The sequence below is a fragment of the Oncorhynchus mykiss genome, chromosome 10 (assembly GCF_057628025.1).
Source record: "Oncorhynchus mykiss isolate SJ-2025 chromosome 10, ASM5762802v1, whole genome shotgun sequence".
NCBI classification, from domain to species: domain Eukaryota; kingdom Metazoa; phylum Chordata; class Actinopteri; order Salmoniformes; family Salmonidae; genus Oncorhynchus; species Oncorhynchus mykiss.
The window spans coordinates 48440028-48456750 of NC_143031.1; the positions used below are offsets into that span (position 1 = coordinate 48440028).

The 16723-nt window shown below is 41.3% G+C and overlaps 2 protein-coding genes across 2 annotated transcripts; both read right to left on the minus strand.

Annotated features, from left to right (window-relative positions):
* Positions 1-2085: 2085 nt before the first annotated feature.
* Positions 2086-6123, minus strand: fam89b (family with sequence similarity 89 member B). Its single transcript, XM_021618837.2, has 2 exons — positions 5307-6123; positions 2086-2996 (listed from the first exon to the last, which is right to left on the minus strand). The coding sequence occupies exons 1-2, from the start codon at positions 5556-5558 to the stop codon at positions 2712-2714; spliced, it is 537 nt and encodes a 178-aa protein (XP_021474512.1). The 5' UTR covers positions 5559-6123; the 3' UTR covers positions 2086-2711.
* A 536-nt stretch (positions 6124-6659) lies between these two features.
* Positions 6660-11028, minus strand: LOC110534140 (protein ZNRD2). Its single transcript, XM_021618836.3, has 4 exons — positions 10908-11028; positions 9841-9989; positions 7991-8075; positions 6660-7543 (listed from the first exon to the last, which is right to left on the minus strand). The coding sequence occupies exons 1-4, from the start codon at positions 10984-10986 to the stop codon at positions 7098-7100; spliced, it is 759 nt and encodes a 252-aa protein (XP_021474511.1). The 5' UTR covers positions 10987-11028; the 3' UTR covers positions 6660-7097.
* Positions 11029-16723: the final 5695 nt, after the last annotated feature.

A 16723-nucleotide genomic window follows, 5' to 3' on the forward strand; every position in this document is an offset into this window, starting at 1 on the left:
AAATATGTCCTGGCACACCATGCGTATTAGGAGTAGCCTTGCATAGGGATTTTCCCTTGCTGTGTGGAGTATATTTTTAGGAAGGAGAGGAGGGATGGATGGACAGAGGCAGCTGGGGATAGAGGAGTGTGATTCATCAGTGACCTAGAATCATCATTGGACTAGAATCCCTATACCAGCAGCAGCTTACGCGTAGGCCTACCTCTCCTTTCCACTTTGCAATAGAGTCTAATAACAACACTGACAGAGTGCCCGAGTATGTTCAAAACTCTTCATTACTTAACACAGGGAATTTAAAAAATATATATATAATGTTTCCAGTATTCAGGGCTGAGTAGAGAGCTGGCTAGAGCTGAGATTTTCCTAACTCAACCCACCTTGTTCTCGGATGTGCAAGTCATGACTTAACATGTCATTTACTGTGACTCAGGTGGTAAACACTTCACTATTAATCAGTGTCTGAGAGAAATAAGGCCACTGACATTTGCACCCTTTAAGGGCAAATCCCAGGAAGAAATTGAGATCTAAATGTATTTGAATTTAGATTTCGCAGACAAAACCATTAAAAGTAGGTTATTAAAACTGGGTGATACTGGTCATGTATGTCCATGGCCAACCAGACTTAAAAGGGTCCTCAGACAGGCCCCTTGTTGTGTCTAACAATATCCATAGCATCTGTGGCCTATTTATAGAAACACATGGGGATTTCTAAAAGGAATGTAAAAGCTCTCACCCTTGTTTTAATGTTCTGTTGCTATATGAGTAGTAAAATTAAATGAGAACTGACCGCCAATGGTAATAAGATATCAGAGACTGTTACTACAAAAATAGAAACAAAGGGTGGGATATTGTGGCCTTGCACTGCGGCCATGAGGAAAATAACGATGGATGTCTGAGGGATGTAGGGGGCATCCTGTTTTCAGTTAGTCATTTCCTGGTGGTTAGTGGATCTGTAAAGTAGCTTGCTTAAAGGTATAGGTTTAATCTATTCCTGCAATTACCCTGTCACAAGTTACTATGTGCAGTTGAGCAGTACTTCCCTCTGACCTTTTGTATGTTTTCTTTGAAGACAGAATCCAAATGAATAGTAGCAAGTACTATCTGACTGCATGTGTACTAATATACTTATTACACTGTGGTTACAGATATTATTCCATTATGCTGGCATAATGTCTGTGTGATGTATATGGACATGTGGTAGAAAATGGAAGGAAATATGTGGAGACAACAATAGGCCTGGCCTACTGGTAGGCCAATGCTATTTTGCTTGATGTTGACCTTGATAGAAATAGAGATGCGTTGCCTTACAACTTTGAAAGTCACTGGGACAATGTTTTACACTAAATATGATGGCAAGATAAGTTACCTGGGATGCCCTGCTTGTATCCCTTTAATTCACCTTAATTTACCCCACATGTAAAGGGTGTTTCAAGTTTAAACATGACTTTTTAAATCTTTAATTCAAATTATCTTTCAACCACTCAAGAAGTAGAAATATTAGATGTTCATGGTTAATTCTGTAGTAATGAATGCATGATGATGGCATTTGTAAATCTATTTCAATGTTTTTCAGCGCCTGTGTTCTGGGCTGCTCCTCCTTCTCCCCCAGGAAGAGAACAAGGATCATTACCTAATAAGACTATGTGTGGCTGGAATGGTTTGTTTATACTGGCCAGACAGTGGGAGAGTAGTGATCTACTGAACCAAAACATGCAACAGCACAGCCACTGAAAGTTAACCAACTTTATCCACATATAATTCTAGGAAACGTTTTTGCCTTCTGTGAGACATAGTAGGTTGGCATAGTTAGAAACAAGTTGCATACTTTGCCATGAGCCAGAAAAACATGAACTATAGCACAGTTTCTGAAGCTGAAGGTCTTTCTGGCTTAATTTTGGGAAGCACAATATTTCAGGTTTGCAATAGCAGAATGGACCAAAAGCTGACATCTCTCAGGCACAACAAATGTTGCCATCTAGTGGTTAGAGTAAGTCAACAACCCTTTCCAAACCAATACATTACAGCTGAGCTTGACCCATTAGCCCGGGCCAATGAAGTAGAGTTATGAGACATAGTAATGAGACATTTGTTACCCTTGAATTTTTATTTTGGGGTGAATATAAAAAATAAAAATAAAAAGTTAAATATATAAACTGCACATACACAACAAACAAAAACGAGTAATACAGGCTTGTGTGTATATGGCTACGTGTCTAAGACCACATTCAATCTTAAAATTGTAGGAGAAAATTACAAGGCATTAACAATCCTAAGCCATTGACATCAGACACTGCCACTGAACCAGTCTTCAAATGTATCAATGAGTGTGATTGGTTACCAATAACATATGTTCAATTAATTGTAGGCATTGTGTACTTACATCCAATCGTAGGTAACAATTGACACCAAATTCAAATGCCTCCAATTCATCAGGTATCTGAAATACTGTATGGCTTTTCTTTTCAAGATGGGCACAATCAGTCCAAATATATTAGCAAGGTCTTTTGAATATAAATTGTATAATTACAAGGTTGTTGTAGAAAATGTCAGCTCCTTGTTTGATGAAGACAGTTCAGATCAGAATGGTGCCCGTTTGAATATGTCCTTCTGCCAATAAACTAGGTGGGTACCAGTATAATACATAATATAAAGGCTATACAGAACAGGGAACAGTTAATATTATGTAAATATTGAGAAAAATATGTGTAAGTTTATAAGGGGATGTGGAAAGACTCTTTGATCCATTGGTCACGAGAGTTTTGAGTTGGCTGGAGAGTCAGTGAAGTGCCAGGTGGATCCCTAGGTACATTGTCAACATCGTTGTCCTCCTCTTCGTCATCCTCCTCTCCCTCAGAGTAACCATTTTCTGTAGTGAAGGTGCTCTCTGAAAGCAGAGAGGATGAGATATCCTGGAAGGCTCCTTTATACTCCTGGATAGACTCATAGAGAGACCACAGCTGACAGAGCAGAGACATGTCCAACTGCCTCAGGCCCACCTAGGACACAACAGGAACAGATACTTGTGTCAATCATCTCATACATGAACTATAGCAACTTTGTCAATTGTGTAGAAGCAGCTATGATTCTATTTGGAAATGAAATATTGCATAATACTACTTATAGTAGTTTTCTAGAATAATTGTGTTTGAAATGCGATGTATTTGCTTACAATATCCAAAGAAAAAGCAGCAGTGACAAATGAAACTGTCATTGTATATGACAAACAGGGCTGTGGCCAGGGTCTGAGTTTTAGTGAAGTCCGAAAGTGGGGGTATGACATTTTAAGAAAGCTAAATTGCATTCATTAATTTCTATAAAATGTTAAAACTCAAATGCTATTTGGACAACAGCCAAAACAAGCAAAAATTACCCCAGCCATTATCACATTGGTAGCTGTAGCTTCATTAAAGGGATACTTTAGGATTTTGGCCATGAAGCCCTTTATCTACTTCCTCAGAGTCAGATGAACTCTTGGATACTATTTTATGTCTCGGCGTGAAGGAAGTTGCTAACTAGCCTTAGCGCAATTACTGGAAGTCTATGGTATCTATTAGCATGCTAGCAGTTTCCATAGACTTCCAGGCATTGTGCTAAGGCTAGTTAGCAACTTCCTTCACACAGAGACATAAAATTGTATGCAAGAGTTTATCTGACTCTGAGGAAATAGATAAAGGGCTTCATGGCCTTTAACCTCAGTCGATCTACAAACACATAGCCTATTAGCTATACAGTTAACTCACATTTACTCAGCACTAGGATTAAAAACTATAATTTATTACATACAGCGGGACCTGTGTTAGTAGAAAAAGTATTTTATTAACAAAAGCTAAACAAATATGTTTGCTTTACATGACTTTTTGTGTGTGTGCAGTTTTACAGATAATTTAGTACAATTGTACACATTTTGCCATGGGGTGGTGACACATTTTTGCAGTTTTAAAAGCTAATTTCCTGCAATTCTACACATTTTGCCATGTTAATTTGATCTCTGAGTCAGTGACTAACAAAATCAATGGGTGCCCCCTGGAGGTCAAGGCCAGGTTGCATAAAACATCTATAGGGTTTCCCTTAAGGAATAACTTTACCTTACCTAAGGGAATTGTTTAAGGGCGTTGCATAGAGCCCCTCAAATATTACCTTAGGTCAAATCAAATTGTATTGGTCACATACACATATTTAGCAGATGTTATTCTGGGTGTAGTGAAATGCTTGTGTTCCTAGCTCCAACAATGCAGTAGTATCAACAAAAAAAAAGAAAAGCACAACAACACACACAAATCTAAAAGTAAAAGAATGGAATTAAGAAAGATATAAATATTAGATTGAGCAATGTCGGAGTGTCAATGATTAAAACACAGTAGAACAGAATACAGTATATACATGAGACGAGTAAAGCCGTATGTAAACATTATTTAAACATTATTAAAGTGGCCAGTGATTCCAAGTATATGTATATAGGACAGCAGCCTCGAAGGTGCTGGGTTGTGTAACTGGGTGGAAGCCGGCTAGTGATGGCATACTCAAGGGGTTTTACAGTAGTTTGAAGGCATGTATGACAGAAAGAGTATCTGGTTACCATGGAGACAGCCTGGTTCACTGATTAAATGCCTCCTCGAAGAGATGGCTCTTATTTTGTGAGATAGCAAGATAGAACTTCTACAATCAAGACAGGATAATAAACCACATTTCTTGTAGTTACTGTTTTATATTACTTTCTAGTATTTCAAGCGAGTTTACAGAGTAGCTAGCTAACTAGCTTTGTAGCCATAGATTGTGCACCTTCCATTGTTAAGATAGCTAAGTAACGTTAGCTAGCTGGTTGATGTTTTCCTTTTGTAACCAGAACAGATGAAAGACACATTCACCTCCACAAATGCTGTTTACACATTGATATTCATATTGAATGAAGCATTTAAGGGGCCTCATGGCCACCATTTACCCTTTCCCTTCATTTAAGGGGGGAATTCACATAACATGTTTTGTGCAGCTGACTTAAAGTTATTAAGGAAACTTTAAATCAGTTGCACTGGTGGGTAATTCGGCCATGTATACTAACGTTAGAACTTTACACTAACTAGACCAATTTACAAATCTATGTAAATTACTGACATGGACTAATTTAGTGACATATAACAAGAGGAAAACTACTGATACATAACCAAGTTTCACAATTGCATCTTGTGTATTCTACTATACTACAGTAAATCGATACCCCGACTGAGGTCCGGTTCGTAAAAATAACGGTGTCCTCATATATAGCTAAGACCCTGAAGACAAATTACTATCAGAAATGGCTTTACTCATACCATTTCTTTGCGCAGCACAGCGAGCGCTGCATCCAGACTTGGAGGCTTGCTGAGGCCAAGAGAATTGCTCACTCTAGACTTGCTGATGTCGGCCTGAATGCGTGTCCGTTTACTGTATACTTTTTCAATGTCTCTCCATGAGCCACCACTGGAGTTGAGGATGCCGCTGAGGCCTTTTGGCAAAGGGGGTAGTCCTTCGATTGAAGAGACGCTCCCTGGACATTCAGGAGGACTGGACTGGAACCCATTCATTTTTTCTACCTCTACATCAATGTCTTTTTGAAAAAGAAAAAAACAACCTTGCCGCGCGTTTAATTATATAGCCTAATATAACTGCCAGAAATATTCAATCGTATAGAAAATTCTGAATTCAATAAATGGAAGAACACTAACACACTAAGAACACGTATGTGATTTCAAAATAGTAGTCTTCGTTGATTGCCTCAGATCAGCGTTTTACTTGTACCGACAATGAGCGTTTAGTTACAACAGAATATTTTGCACATGTAAAGAGGGAATAGGTCTACCGCAACATTGATTCAATAAAAAAATAGGTTCACCTTCACGCCTATTATTGTAATTCCAACGAGTCCTCAATAGTACAATAGAGGCGCCGTGCACACAGCGTCCATCGTTATGTGGATGAAAAATTACTTTGACCATGAAAACATTATCGTATGTTTAAAAAAAAAATCTGTTAGCAAGATTAATTTATTCCTCGTTTCCTTGTTTTTTTTCCTTCTTCTCCAAAACGCTTTCCTTTGTCTCAACTGACAACCTCGCCCCTCGATAATATCCCCGCCCCATCCCACTTCATCGCAGCGAGGCGCTTCACCGCTGTCAAAATCACTCACTATATTTGGGGATAGAGGAAACAGGAGGATGTCCTTAGGAACAATAACGCTGAGGAACTCAACTATCCTATGTGGATGCCAGTGTTTGATTTAATCCTAGCAATACCAAATTCAAATTTCTAAATGCCTTTAGACATCAAGACACACAAAAAAATACTTTGAAAACTCCCACAAAATATTGCTATTCATAAATACTGAATATTCAAATATTGTTTATAGTTCCTTTACCTCAAATTCTACTCCATTCCATTTTTTCCAATTATACAAACAAATTGAAATTCATCCAATAGCCTACTACATAAGTGACCCTTAAAAGTTATAATTATGACACTAAAAAATACTGTCCCTATCAAAAACATCCCAACTGCTTCAACACTTAAGGAAACTCTCACAATACAGAATAAAGTATTTCATCTAGTATAAATTGCTACTGTATCTACACAATTACATTATATGGAAAATTGTTTTAAAATGAAGTAACAACCAGAGAAATTATGAATAACGTGGATAAATTCTGATTTTATAAACAATTGACATACATTAATACCAACCAGTCAAACACCATTCAACTATATTTAGTTCAAGATATTCGACCACTCAGAGGTGCCCATTGTCATCATGCAAGTTTGCGTCAAAACGTTACCCTGCATCCACAGAGAAGACTGCAAATAAAAGTAACAGCAATGTATAAACAACATAGAACTACAGGTCAGGCCCTCAAAATGCAAAGTATGCATATGCAGACAGTTGTCCAAGTTTATTACAATAACCTTTACCGGCAGAGGTGAAGCAGCTTCAACTTGTCACAAAAACCTTTGCAAGGGAAACAAGCTGCTATAACTTCCGGTGTTGCTTATGTGAGTGAGTGTGTGTTTATGCCTTGTTTCTGTTTTTATTTATTATTTTATTATTTTTTAGAATTGCCATCAGTTCAGTCTCATGATTGGTGAAGCTCTTTCAGGCTGCGCAGTGAATCTGCACAGCTGCGGATCAAGCTGCACAGCTGGATACTGGCCTCTACTGAGGCTGAGTGCTGGAGCTCCTGTGTGGCCCACCGCAGCTTGTGCAGCACTACTTCCTCAGCACTGGATAGGGCTGGGTGAGGTGCAGGGGCTACTAGGGGGGCTGGCACCTGGACTGGCTGGATGGAAGGGGTGGACGGAGGGAGGAAGCTGGGGGTCACGGTGGATGCAGGAGAGGGGTTGGCTGGTGGAGGTAGAGGTCCTCTCAGTCCTGACGCAGCCCCCTCACAGTGCTCTGGTCTGGGCTGCCCAGTGATGGAGAGGGGGGCGTCACTGGAGGGTGCTTCATTAGCCTGAGGGACAGGCTGAGAGGCCAGCTGTCTCTCTCGGACCTGTGACAGGGCAGCTTGGGCATTCAGAGCTGAGTGTGAGAGGAGAGTAAGACAAGAGGGAAGAGAAGGATATGAGAGAAGAAAGTTTAGTTGCAAACCGAGTCATAAGTTATGACTCATAAATCAGGGCCCGGCATTAGGTAAGGAAATTCCTTTCCTAGCCTTACTACCCATACACATCACTCCAGCCAAATGCCATGCCCAATGGTGTTTCTTCTCCACGATGAGTCTGGATTTGCTTTCCCCACGGACGTCTTGTAGAACGCTAACACATTGACTGTTCTGATTGGACCCAGAAACCAATGGTTTGGGCCAGAGCAACACCTCTCATTTTGACATCAGCACAAACTACTTCTAGGATGACTGGATGTATGGAGCGATCAACAGAGCAGTGGAATTCAATTCAGGATGAGTCGTCAGCCAACTCTTTCACCTACTCATAACAGAAATGATCCTAACCCTGCACAGACTCTTACCTGGGTTGTCCTTGTCTACATCAGAGTCCAGCTCCTGACATGCAACACAGTAGTTCTTCTTCTGCTTGTCCTGAAGGAGAATCGTCTGGAAGAACAAAATACAAATTCTTCAACACAAGACCTAATGTCATACCCCTTATTTGTAAAGCAACTTAGATGCTGACTAAAACATCCAAATACAAGAATAATAAATCTCTTCATCATAACATAATAAATATATTTAGCTATAGATCTCACTATATCTAATGTTGGCTAACATGTGGCAAATATACACTGCTCAAACAAATAAAGGGAACACTTAAACAACACAATGTAACTCCAAGTCAATCACACTTCTGTGAAATCAAACTGTCCACTTAGGAAGCAACACTGATTGACAATCAATTTCACATGCTGTTGTGCAAATGGAATAGACAACAGGTGGAAATTATAGGAAATTAGCAAGACACCCCCAATAAAGGAGTGGTTCTGCAGGTGGTGACCACAGACCACTTCTCAGTTCCTATGCTTCCTGGCTGATGTTTTGGTCCCTTTTGAATGCTGGCGGTGCTTTCACTCTCGTGGTAGCATGAGACGGAGTCTACAACCCACACAAGTGGCTCAGGTGGTGCAGCTCATCCAGGATGGCACATCAATGCGAGCTGTGGCAAGAAGGTTTGCTGTGTCTGTCAGCGTAGTGTCCAGAGCATGGAGGCGCTACCAGGAGACAGGCCAGTACATCAGGACACGTGGAGGAGGCCGTAGGAGGGCAACAACCCAGCAGCAGGACCGCTACCGCCGCCTTTGTGCGAGGAGCACTGCCAGAGCCCTGCAAAATGACCTCCAGCAGGCCACAAATGTGCATGTGTCTGCTCAAACGGTCAGAAACAGACTCCATGAGGGTGGTATGAGGGCCCGACGTCCACAGGTGGGGGTTGTGCTTACAGCCCAACACCGTGCAGGACGTTTGGCATTTGCAAGAGAACACCAAGATTGGCAAATTCGCCACTGGCGCCCTGTGCTCTTCACAGATGAAAGCAGGTTCACATTGAGCACATGTGACTGACGTGACAGTCTCAAGATGCCGTGGAGAACCTTCTGCTGCCTGCAACATCCTCCAGCATGACCGGTTTGGCGGTGGGTCAGTCATGGTGTGGGGTGGCATTTCTTTGGGGGGCCTCCTTGTGCTCGCCAGAGGTAGCCTGACTGCCATTAGGTCCTGAGATGAGATCCTCAGACCCCTTGTGAGACCATATGCTGGTGCGGTTGGCCCTGGGTTCCTCCTAATGCAAGACAATGCTAGACCTCATGTGGCTGGAGTGTGTCAGCAGTTCCTGCAAGAGGAAGGCATTGATGCTATGGACTGGCCCGCCCGTTCCCCAGACCTGAATCCAATTGAGCACATCTGGGACATCATGTCTCGCTCCATCCACCAACGCCACAGACTGTCCAGGAGTTGGCGGATGCTTTAGTCCAGGTCTGGGAGGAGATCCCTCAGGAGACCATCCGCCACCTCATCAGGAGCATGCCCAGGCGTTGTAGGGAGGTCATACAGGCACGTGGAGGCCACACACACACACTACTGAGCCTCATTTCGACTTGTTTTAAGGACATTACATCAAAGTTGGATCAGCCCGTAGTGTGGTTTTCCACTTTGGAGTGTGACTCCAAATCCAGACCTCCATGGGTTGATAAATTTGATTTCCATTGAAAATTTGTGATTTTGTTGTCAGCACATTCAACTATGTAAATAAACAAGTATTTCATAAGAATATTTCATTCATTCAGATCTAGGATGTGTTATTTTAGTGTTCCCTTTATTTGTTTGAGCAGTGTATTAACTGGGTTGGTCTGGATTATCCCCCACTCACCCCACATTGCTCACAGCATTCTCCTAACATCTTGTAGCCTTTGAGGAGGTAGGCACCCATGAGCTTGCTTATCTTGTCCTGTCGTTCCCGCTGAGCATGAATAACCTTCATCTCAGATTCTGAAGGGGGTGTCCACTCGAAGTCATCATCTGACAGGGCAACCATGGTGGATGAGAGGAGTAAACCGACATTAAAGCAACCAGAACTCAGCATTTGGACACAGCTGGCTGGCTAGCTGTTTTCAGAAACGTGTGTGTATTTGCATACACTAGAATTTCTTTCAATTATATTGACATTAGGTGTTTTAAATGTTTTTATTTAACTAGGCAAGTCAGTGAAGAACAAATTCTTATTTACAATGACGGCCTACACCGACCAAATCCGGACGACGCTGGGCCAATTGTGCGCCGCCCTATAGAACTCCCAATATAACTCCAAATCACGGCCAGTTAATATATACAGCCTATAATCGAACCAGGGTGTCTGTAGTGACGCCTCTAGAGCAGCGGCAAGCAGAGAGGAAGTGAGTCTACAACAGACTTTTGATAAATGTCTCAAATTCCCTCCACCGACACAGTAGCTAAGTTGAAACGGAATTGTATTTCACTTCTGGCGAACTGTTTCTGTGCAATACACCCGCGTTACTAAAAGCACCTACAGTAGTACTGGCTGGCTCGCTCATCACGCAACTAGCTAAATTAGTTAGCTTATCAAACTGATAGCTGATTTCAGTTAACCTAGATAATGTTAGCTGCTGATAATATCACTTTAGATAAGTGAGTTAACTCGATGGCTAGCGAGCAAGTATCACGCGACGTCAGTTTGTGCTAACTGAACTGGAGACACCGGTAGACCAAAACAACTAGCTGGCAAGCTAATTAGCCAACTAGCTAACGTTAGCTGGCTAAGCTAACCATGCTAGCTGTCAAAGTGGGCTTTCAGGCAAAACTTTAATACCCCAAAACGTCGGAGTCTGGCATTCCGAAAGACACTTAACAAAATAAACTTGTGAGAACGCCAACCAAAATAAAACATGAGTATTTAAGAAAATAAGTTGTCTTATTTACCTGCATTCAGTGCCATAATTCCACTGCTATGTCTGGTTGCTGCACGCCGTTTCTTCCCCCAAAAAAACGTTGTACACATGCGTGCACTGACTTAACTTTAAGGTGTAACGGTTGAGCTCCGCTACCGCCACCTTTCGTACTGGAAGAACACAACCATCTCATAAACTGAAGTTACCGTCATATTGATAAGAAAAATCAGATAAGTAATTTTTTTTTTTTTTAAATGCATAGAGAAATACCGATTTTTCTTTTTTTTTACGCTATCTAGAAACACATAATCCATTCTCCACAATGTTGTAACATATCTGGAACTTCAGCTCTTAAAGACACAAGACAATGCATTGAATGTTTGTTGTTTTGTTCGAGAGACTATGACACCAATTTTTGCCCTGTACAACCGAAGCATCAAGTTAGGGCAGAAATGCCTGCTAGTTTGTGCTTAGCATTTGCTCCTCCATCATCTCTAACCACGCTGTCCTCTTGTCATCCTCCTTGCTACAAACCCTCTATCCAGTGGACAACACTGTCATCCCAGTCTCCTGGGAGCAGCAGTGAGGTAGCCCATCACGATGATAGCTACTGCAGCCACTCTGACCTTGCTGAGCTGTGGGGCTGCAGCAACAGCCCCGTAGAGATACAGTAGGGGTCAGGCATAGTTGAATGCTGTTTGAGATGCCAACAATGACCCCAGGAAAACATGTATGAAGAAACACCATTGTTTCTCTTGATTTATTAGTGGGGTTTTATTTACAGATACATCTAATTAATCTGTACCTGTATTAGCTGGGATACTTGGTAACATTCCAAGAGAAATAAGGGTGGAGTAGGCAAGCACACTTCCTAGATTCACCAACACATTAAAATCTGATGATGAGAGGGGAGGGATACGATATAAAAATGTGCTAATTTAATATCTGGACAGAAATGAGCAGTGGAGTGTTGCAGAGGAGCAGGGAGGCCTTCACGCACAGTGTGTCCCAGAGGATGTAGTGGGTTAGAGGCCAGTACTCCACAGTACCCCACATAGGACAGCAAAACACCTGCCGCACCCGGCTGCATCTCTCCCACTCACTTTCTAAACGACACCTGAAAACAACGAACACACGAATATGTCTGCCCGCCACAACAGTTAAGATTTTCCTGTTCTGAACAGGAAGAAGTCTAGTGTCCATGAATGAGTCGGGCGATGACCTGTGTCGGGCGAGGGCTGTGGTTGACGCTGAGCCTACTCCCAGAACCACTCCTGTGATTAGTTAGGAGAACTTACGCAGCCGGTTAGGAGATTTAGCGTAGCAGGTTAGAATAATAAGGTTAATGTTAGGAAAAGGGTTAGGGTTAGCAAAAAAAATCAATATCACCAAAGCTGTTTCCCGTCGAGATATGACCACACCACTAAGGTTAGAATAATAAGGTTAATGTTAGGAAAAGGGTTAGGGTTAGCAAAAAAAATCAATATCACCAAAGCTGTTTCCCGTCGAGATATGACCACACCACTAAGGAGGTGTTCAGAACATAGAGATAGTTAGAGGACTCAAAGTGGCCAAAAACGGAGATGGCCTCAACGGCGTTGCTGCGCACTCACAGAAGCCATAATGGGACAGATACAGTACAAATAATAGTCCTCTATCATTCTCTATTGTTCAGAACCCTCAAATATTGGCACTTTCATTTTTGGATTGTTTTAACACACTGCAAAGGGGTTGGCTTGAAGTTACTGTATTTCATTTTGCAGTACAACAACTGTAGTCTAAATACAGTATCAAAACAAGTACTGTGTTATGATGCACATTACAATACATTGACCCTGTTGTACTGTAAAAAGCAAATGCTACTGTTATCGTAATGAATTAATGGATTCATTAAATTAATTGAAGGGATTGAGGTTTTCACAGTATTTGACTGTAATTACACTGAACAAAAATATAAATGCAACATGCAACAATTTCAAACATTTTCCTGAGTTACAGTTCAAATAAGGAAATCAGTCAATTGAAACAAATTATTTAGTCCCTAATCTATGGATTTCACATAACTGTTAATACAGATATGCATTTATTGGTCACCAATACCTTAACAAAAGGTAGAGGTGTGGATCAGAAAACCAGTCCGTATCTGGTGTGACCACCATTTGCCTCATGCAGGGCGACACATCTCCTTCGCATAGAGTTGACCAGGCTGTTGATTGTGGCCTGTGGAATGTTGTCCCACTCCTCTTCAATGGCTTTGCGAAGTTTCTGGATATTGTCGGGAACTGGAACACGCTGTTGTACGTGTCGATCCAGAGCATCCCAAACATGCTCAATGGCCGGGCCACATGTCAGATGAGTATGGAAGAACTGGGATATTTTCAGCTTCCAGGAATTGTGTACAGATCCTTGCAACATGGGGCTGTGCATTATCATGCTGAAACATGAGGTGAGGGTGAGGGATGAATGGCACAGAAATGGACCTCAGGATCTCGTCACGGTATCTTTGTGTATTCAAATGACCATCGATAAAATGCAGTACAGCGCCCTTAACCACTGCGCCACCCGGGAGGCGACATGATATCATTGACATGACGTGCAAATGAACGATAGAAAACCGATTGCTCAAATGTAACCATTCTGAATAGTTTTTTTGTGTGTTATATTATTATTATGCGCCTGCCCATGTCGCCTATACCTAAATTCGCCAATGTAAATAATAATTACAAGCATTTCGTTACACCCGTAATAACACATGCTAAACGTGTGTGTGACCAATAAAATGTGATTTGATTTGATTTTAAGTGGTCTTTGAGACCGATCCAGGAGAGTAGGAAGATGAAGGCCTGGCTACAGCAGAGAATGGTGCTGGCGTCGCCTGCTGAGATGCAGCGGAGGGCCAGCAGATACAGATAGCCTGATAAGACTCCACAGCACCGTTCAGGATCACTCTCACTATCATTTTCTCCTCCACCAGGAAGCTCCTGCACTGCCTGAGACGCAGGAAGATAGGGAGACACCTGGTGACCTGGTCAGCCCATAGACTGCGCTTGAGTTTCAAGTTTGGGGAAGCAAACCGGTGCACCTGGCACCTACTACCTAATACCCCATTCAAAGGCATTTAAATATTTTGCCTTGCCCATTCACCCTCTGAGTGGCACAAATACACAGTCCATGTCGCAATCATCTCAATGCTTCAAAATCATTTTTTTAAACCTTCTCCTCCCCTTCATTTACACTGATTTAAGTGGATTTAACAAGTGACATCAATAAGGGATCATAGCTTTCATCTGGATTCACCAGGTCAGTCTATATCATGGAATTGGCAGGTGTTCCTAATGTTTTTAGATGTTTTTGACATTATGAAGTTTTTTGTGTAGATCATCGACCAAAAAATCCAAGAGGTGGGTGAGTACTTATGATAGGCACTGTACTTTTTATGTTTTTTTATTGTAGTAAAGTATTGAAAAAATGTACATGGTTTGCTGGGCATGTGCCTGGTGTATGTTAGAGAACGCTATAAAACATTTATTGCTATGAAGACCCCTCATTACCCGATGCCAGTTCAGCGCCATGGACATCTCACCTAAATGCACTGCAATGAATGGTTGAAGAAGCAATCTTAGATATGTGATGTTTTTATTTGGTTCAATTACTTATCAGCCAAAAACATACATACATACATCTCACAGAAAAACACAATTCTTTGAACGTGATAAACTACCGGACACCGTGTCGGTTGGAGTAGTAGGATTTTATTGACAAACCAATAAATGTTGGATGCAGTGGCAATTTTATCATGTCAATCTTGTTGGGGCCAAAAAATATATATAATTATGCATGCAAGCAAAGCCACTACATAACACTGAACAATACATTCATTGCACTATATCAGTGACAAATGGTGCCCACAAACTTTTAAGGACTGCATGAAGCAGAGCTTTCTTATCAGCACTATGGCGTGAATCCTTACCACAGTTACACCTGGCTATCAGTGGAGGTTTGTCTGGCAACGAAACAGGTAATTCAGCCTCATTTACTGCCTTTTCAAAAAACAATGTAACTACAGTGCCTTGCGAAAGTATTCGGCCCCCTTGAACTTTGCAACCTTTTGCCACATTTCAGGCTTCAAACAAAGATATAAAACTGTATTTTTTTGTGAAGAATCAACAACAAGTGGGACACAATCATGAAGTGGAACGACATTTATTGGATATTTCAAACTTTTTTAACAAATCAAAAACTGAAAAATTGGGTGTGCAAAATGATTCAGCCCCCTTAAGTTAATACTTTGTAGCGCCACCTTTTTCTGTGATTACAGCTGTAAGTCGCTTGGGGTATGTCTCTATCAGTTTTTCATATCGAGAGACTGACATTTTTTCCCATTCCTCCTTGCAAAACAGCTCGACCTCAGTGAGGTTGGATGGAGAGCATTTGTGAACAGCAGTTTTCAGTTCTTTCCACAGATTCTCAATTGGATTCAGGTCTGGACTTTGACTTGGCCATTCTAACACCTGGATATGTTTATTTTTGAACCATTCCATTGTAGATTTTGCTTTATGTTTTGGATCATTGTCTTGTTAGAAGACAAATCTCCGTCCCAGTCTCAGGTCTTTTGCAGACTCCATCAGGTTTTCTTCCAGAATGGTCCTGTATTTGGCTCCATCCATCTTCCCATCAATGTTAACCATCTTCCCTGTCCCTGCTGAAGAAAAGCAGGCCCAAACCATGATGCTACCACCACCATGTTTGACAGTGGGTATGGTGTGTTCAGGGTGATGAGCTGTGTTGCTTTTACGCCAAACATAACGTTTTGCATTGTTGCCAAAAAGTTCAATTTTGGTTTCATCTCACCAGACCACCTTCTTCCACATGTTTGGTGTGTCTCCCAGGTGGCTTGTGGCAAACTTTAAACAACACTTTTTATGGATATCTTTAAGAAATGGCTTTCTTCTTGCCACTCTTCCATAAAGGCCAGATTTGTGCAATATACGACTGATTGTTGTCCTATGGATAGAGTCTCCCACCTCAGCTGTAGATCTCTGCAGTTCATCCAGAGTGATCATTTTGTATCCAAATCCAGCTTTAAACTTCTTCACAACAGTATCTCGGACCTGCCTGGTGTGTTCCTTGTTCTTCATGATGCTCTCTGCGCTTTTAACGGACCTCTGAGACTATCACAGTGCAGGTGCATTTATAAGGAGACTTGATTACACACAGGTGAATTGTATTTATCATCATTAGTCATTTAGGTCAACATTGGATCATTCAGAGATCCTCACTGAACTTCTGGAGAGAGTTTGCTGCACTGAAAGTAAAGGGGCTGAGTAATTTTGCACACCCAATTTTTCAGTTTTTGATTTGTTAAAAAAGTTTGAAATATCCAATAAATGTCGTTCCACTTCATGATTGTGTCCCACTTGTTGTTGATTCTTCACAAAAAAATACAGTTTTATATCTTTATGTTTGAAGCCTGAAATGTGGCAAAAGGTCGCAAAGTTCAAGGGGGCCGAATACTTTCGCAAGGCACTGTATTTGTTTAGCAAATGTACAGTGACATAATTCTTACAGTATTCTCCCTGTACACCAAGTCAGAACCGTAGGATAAATAAAGGGGACATATAAGCAGACAATGAAAGCTCTTACAATATTTGATGATGACATTTCTCTAAAACAGGCTATAGGCTACATGTGCACCATCAAGTCATAACAGTAGACTAAGTTATGAAGGAGGAAAGGGAACACATTTTTAGGGTGAGGCACATGGGATACTACCAGCTTACTACACAACATACTGCACACTTAATATTACTTTCTTGGCTACAGTATACATATCTCCCTGGCTTATTA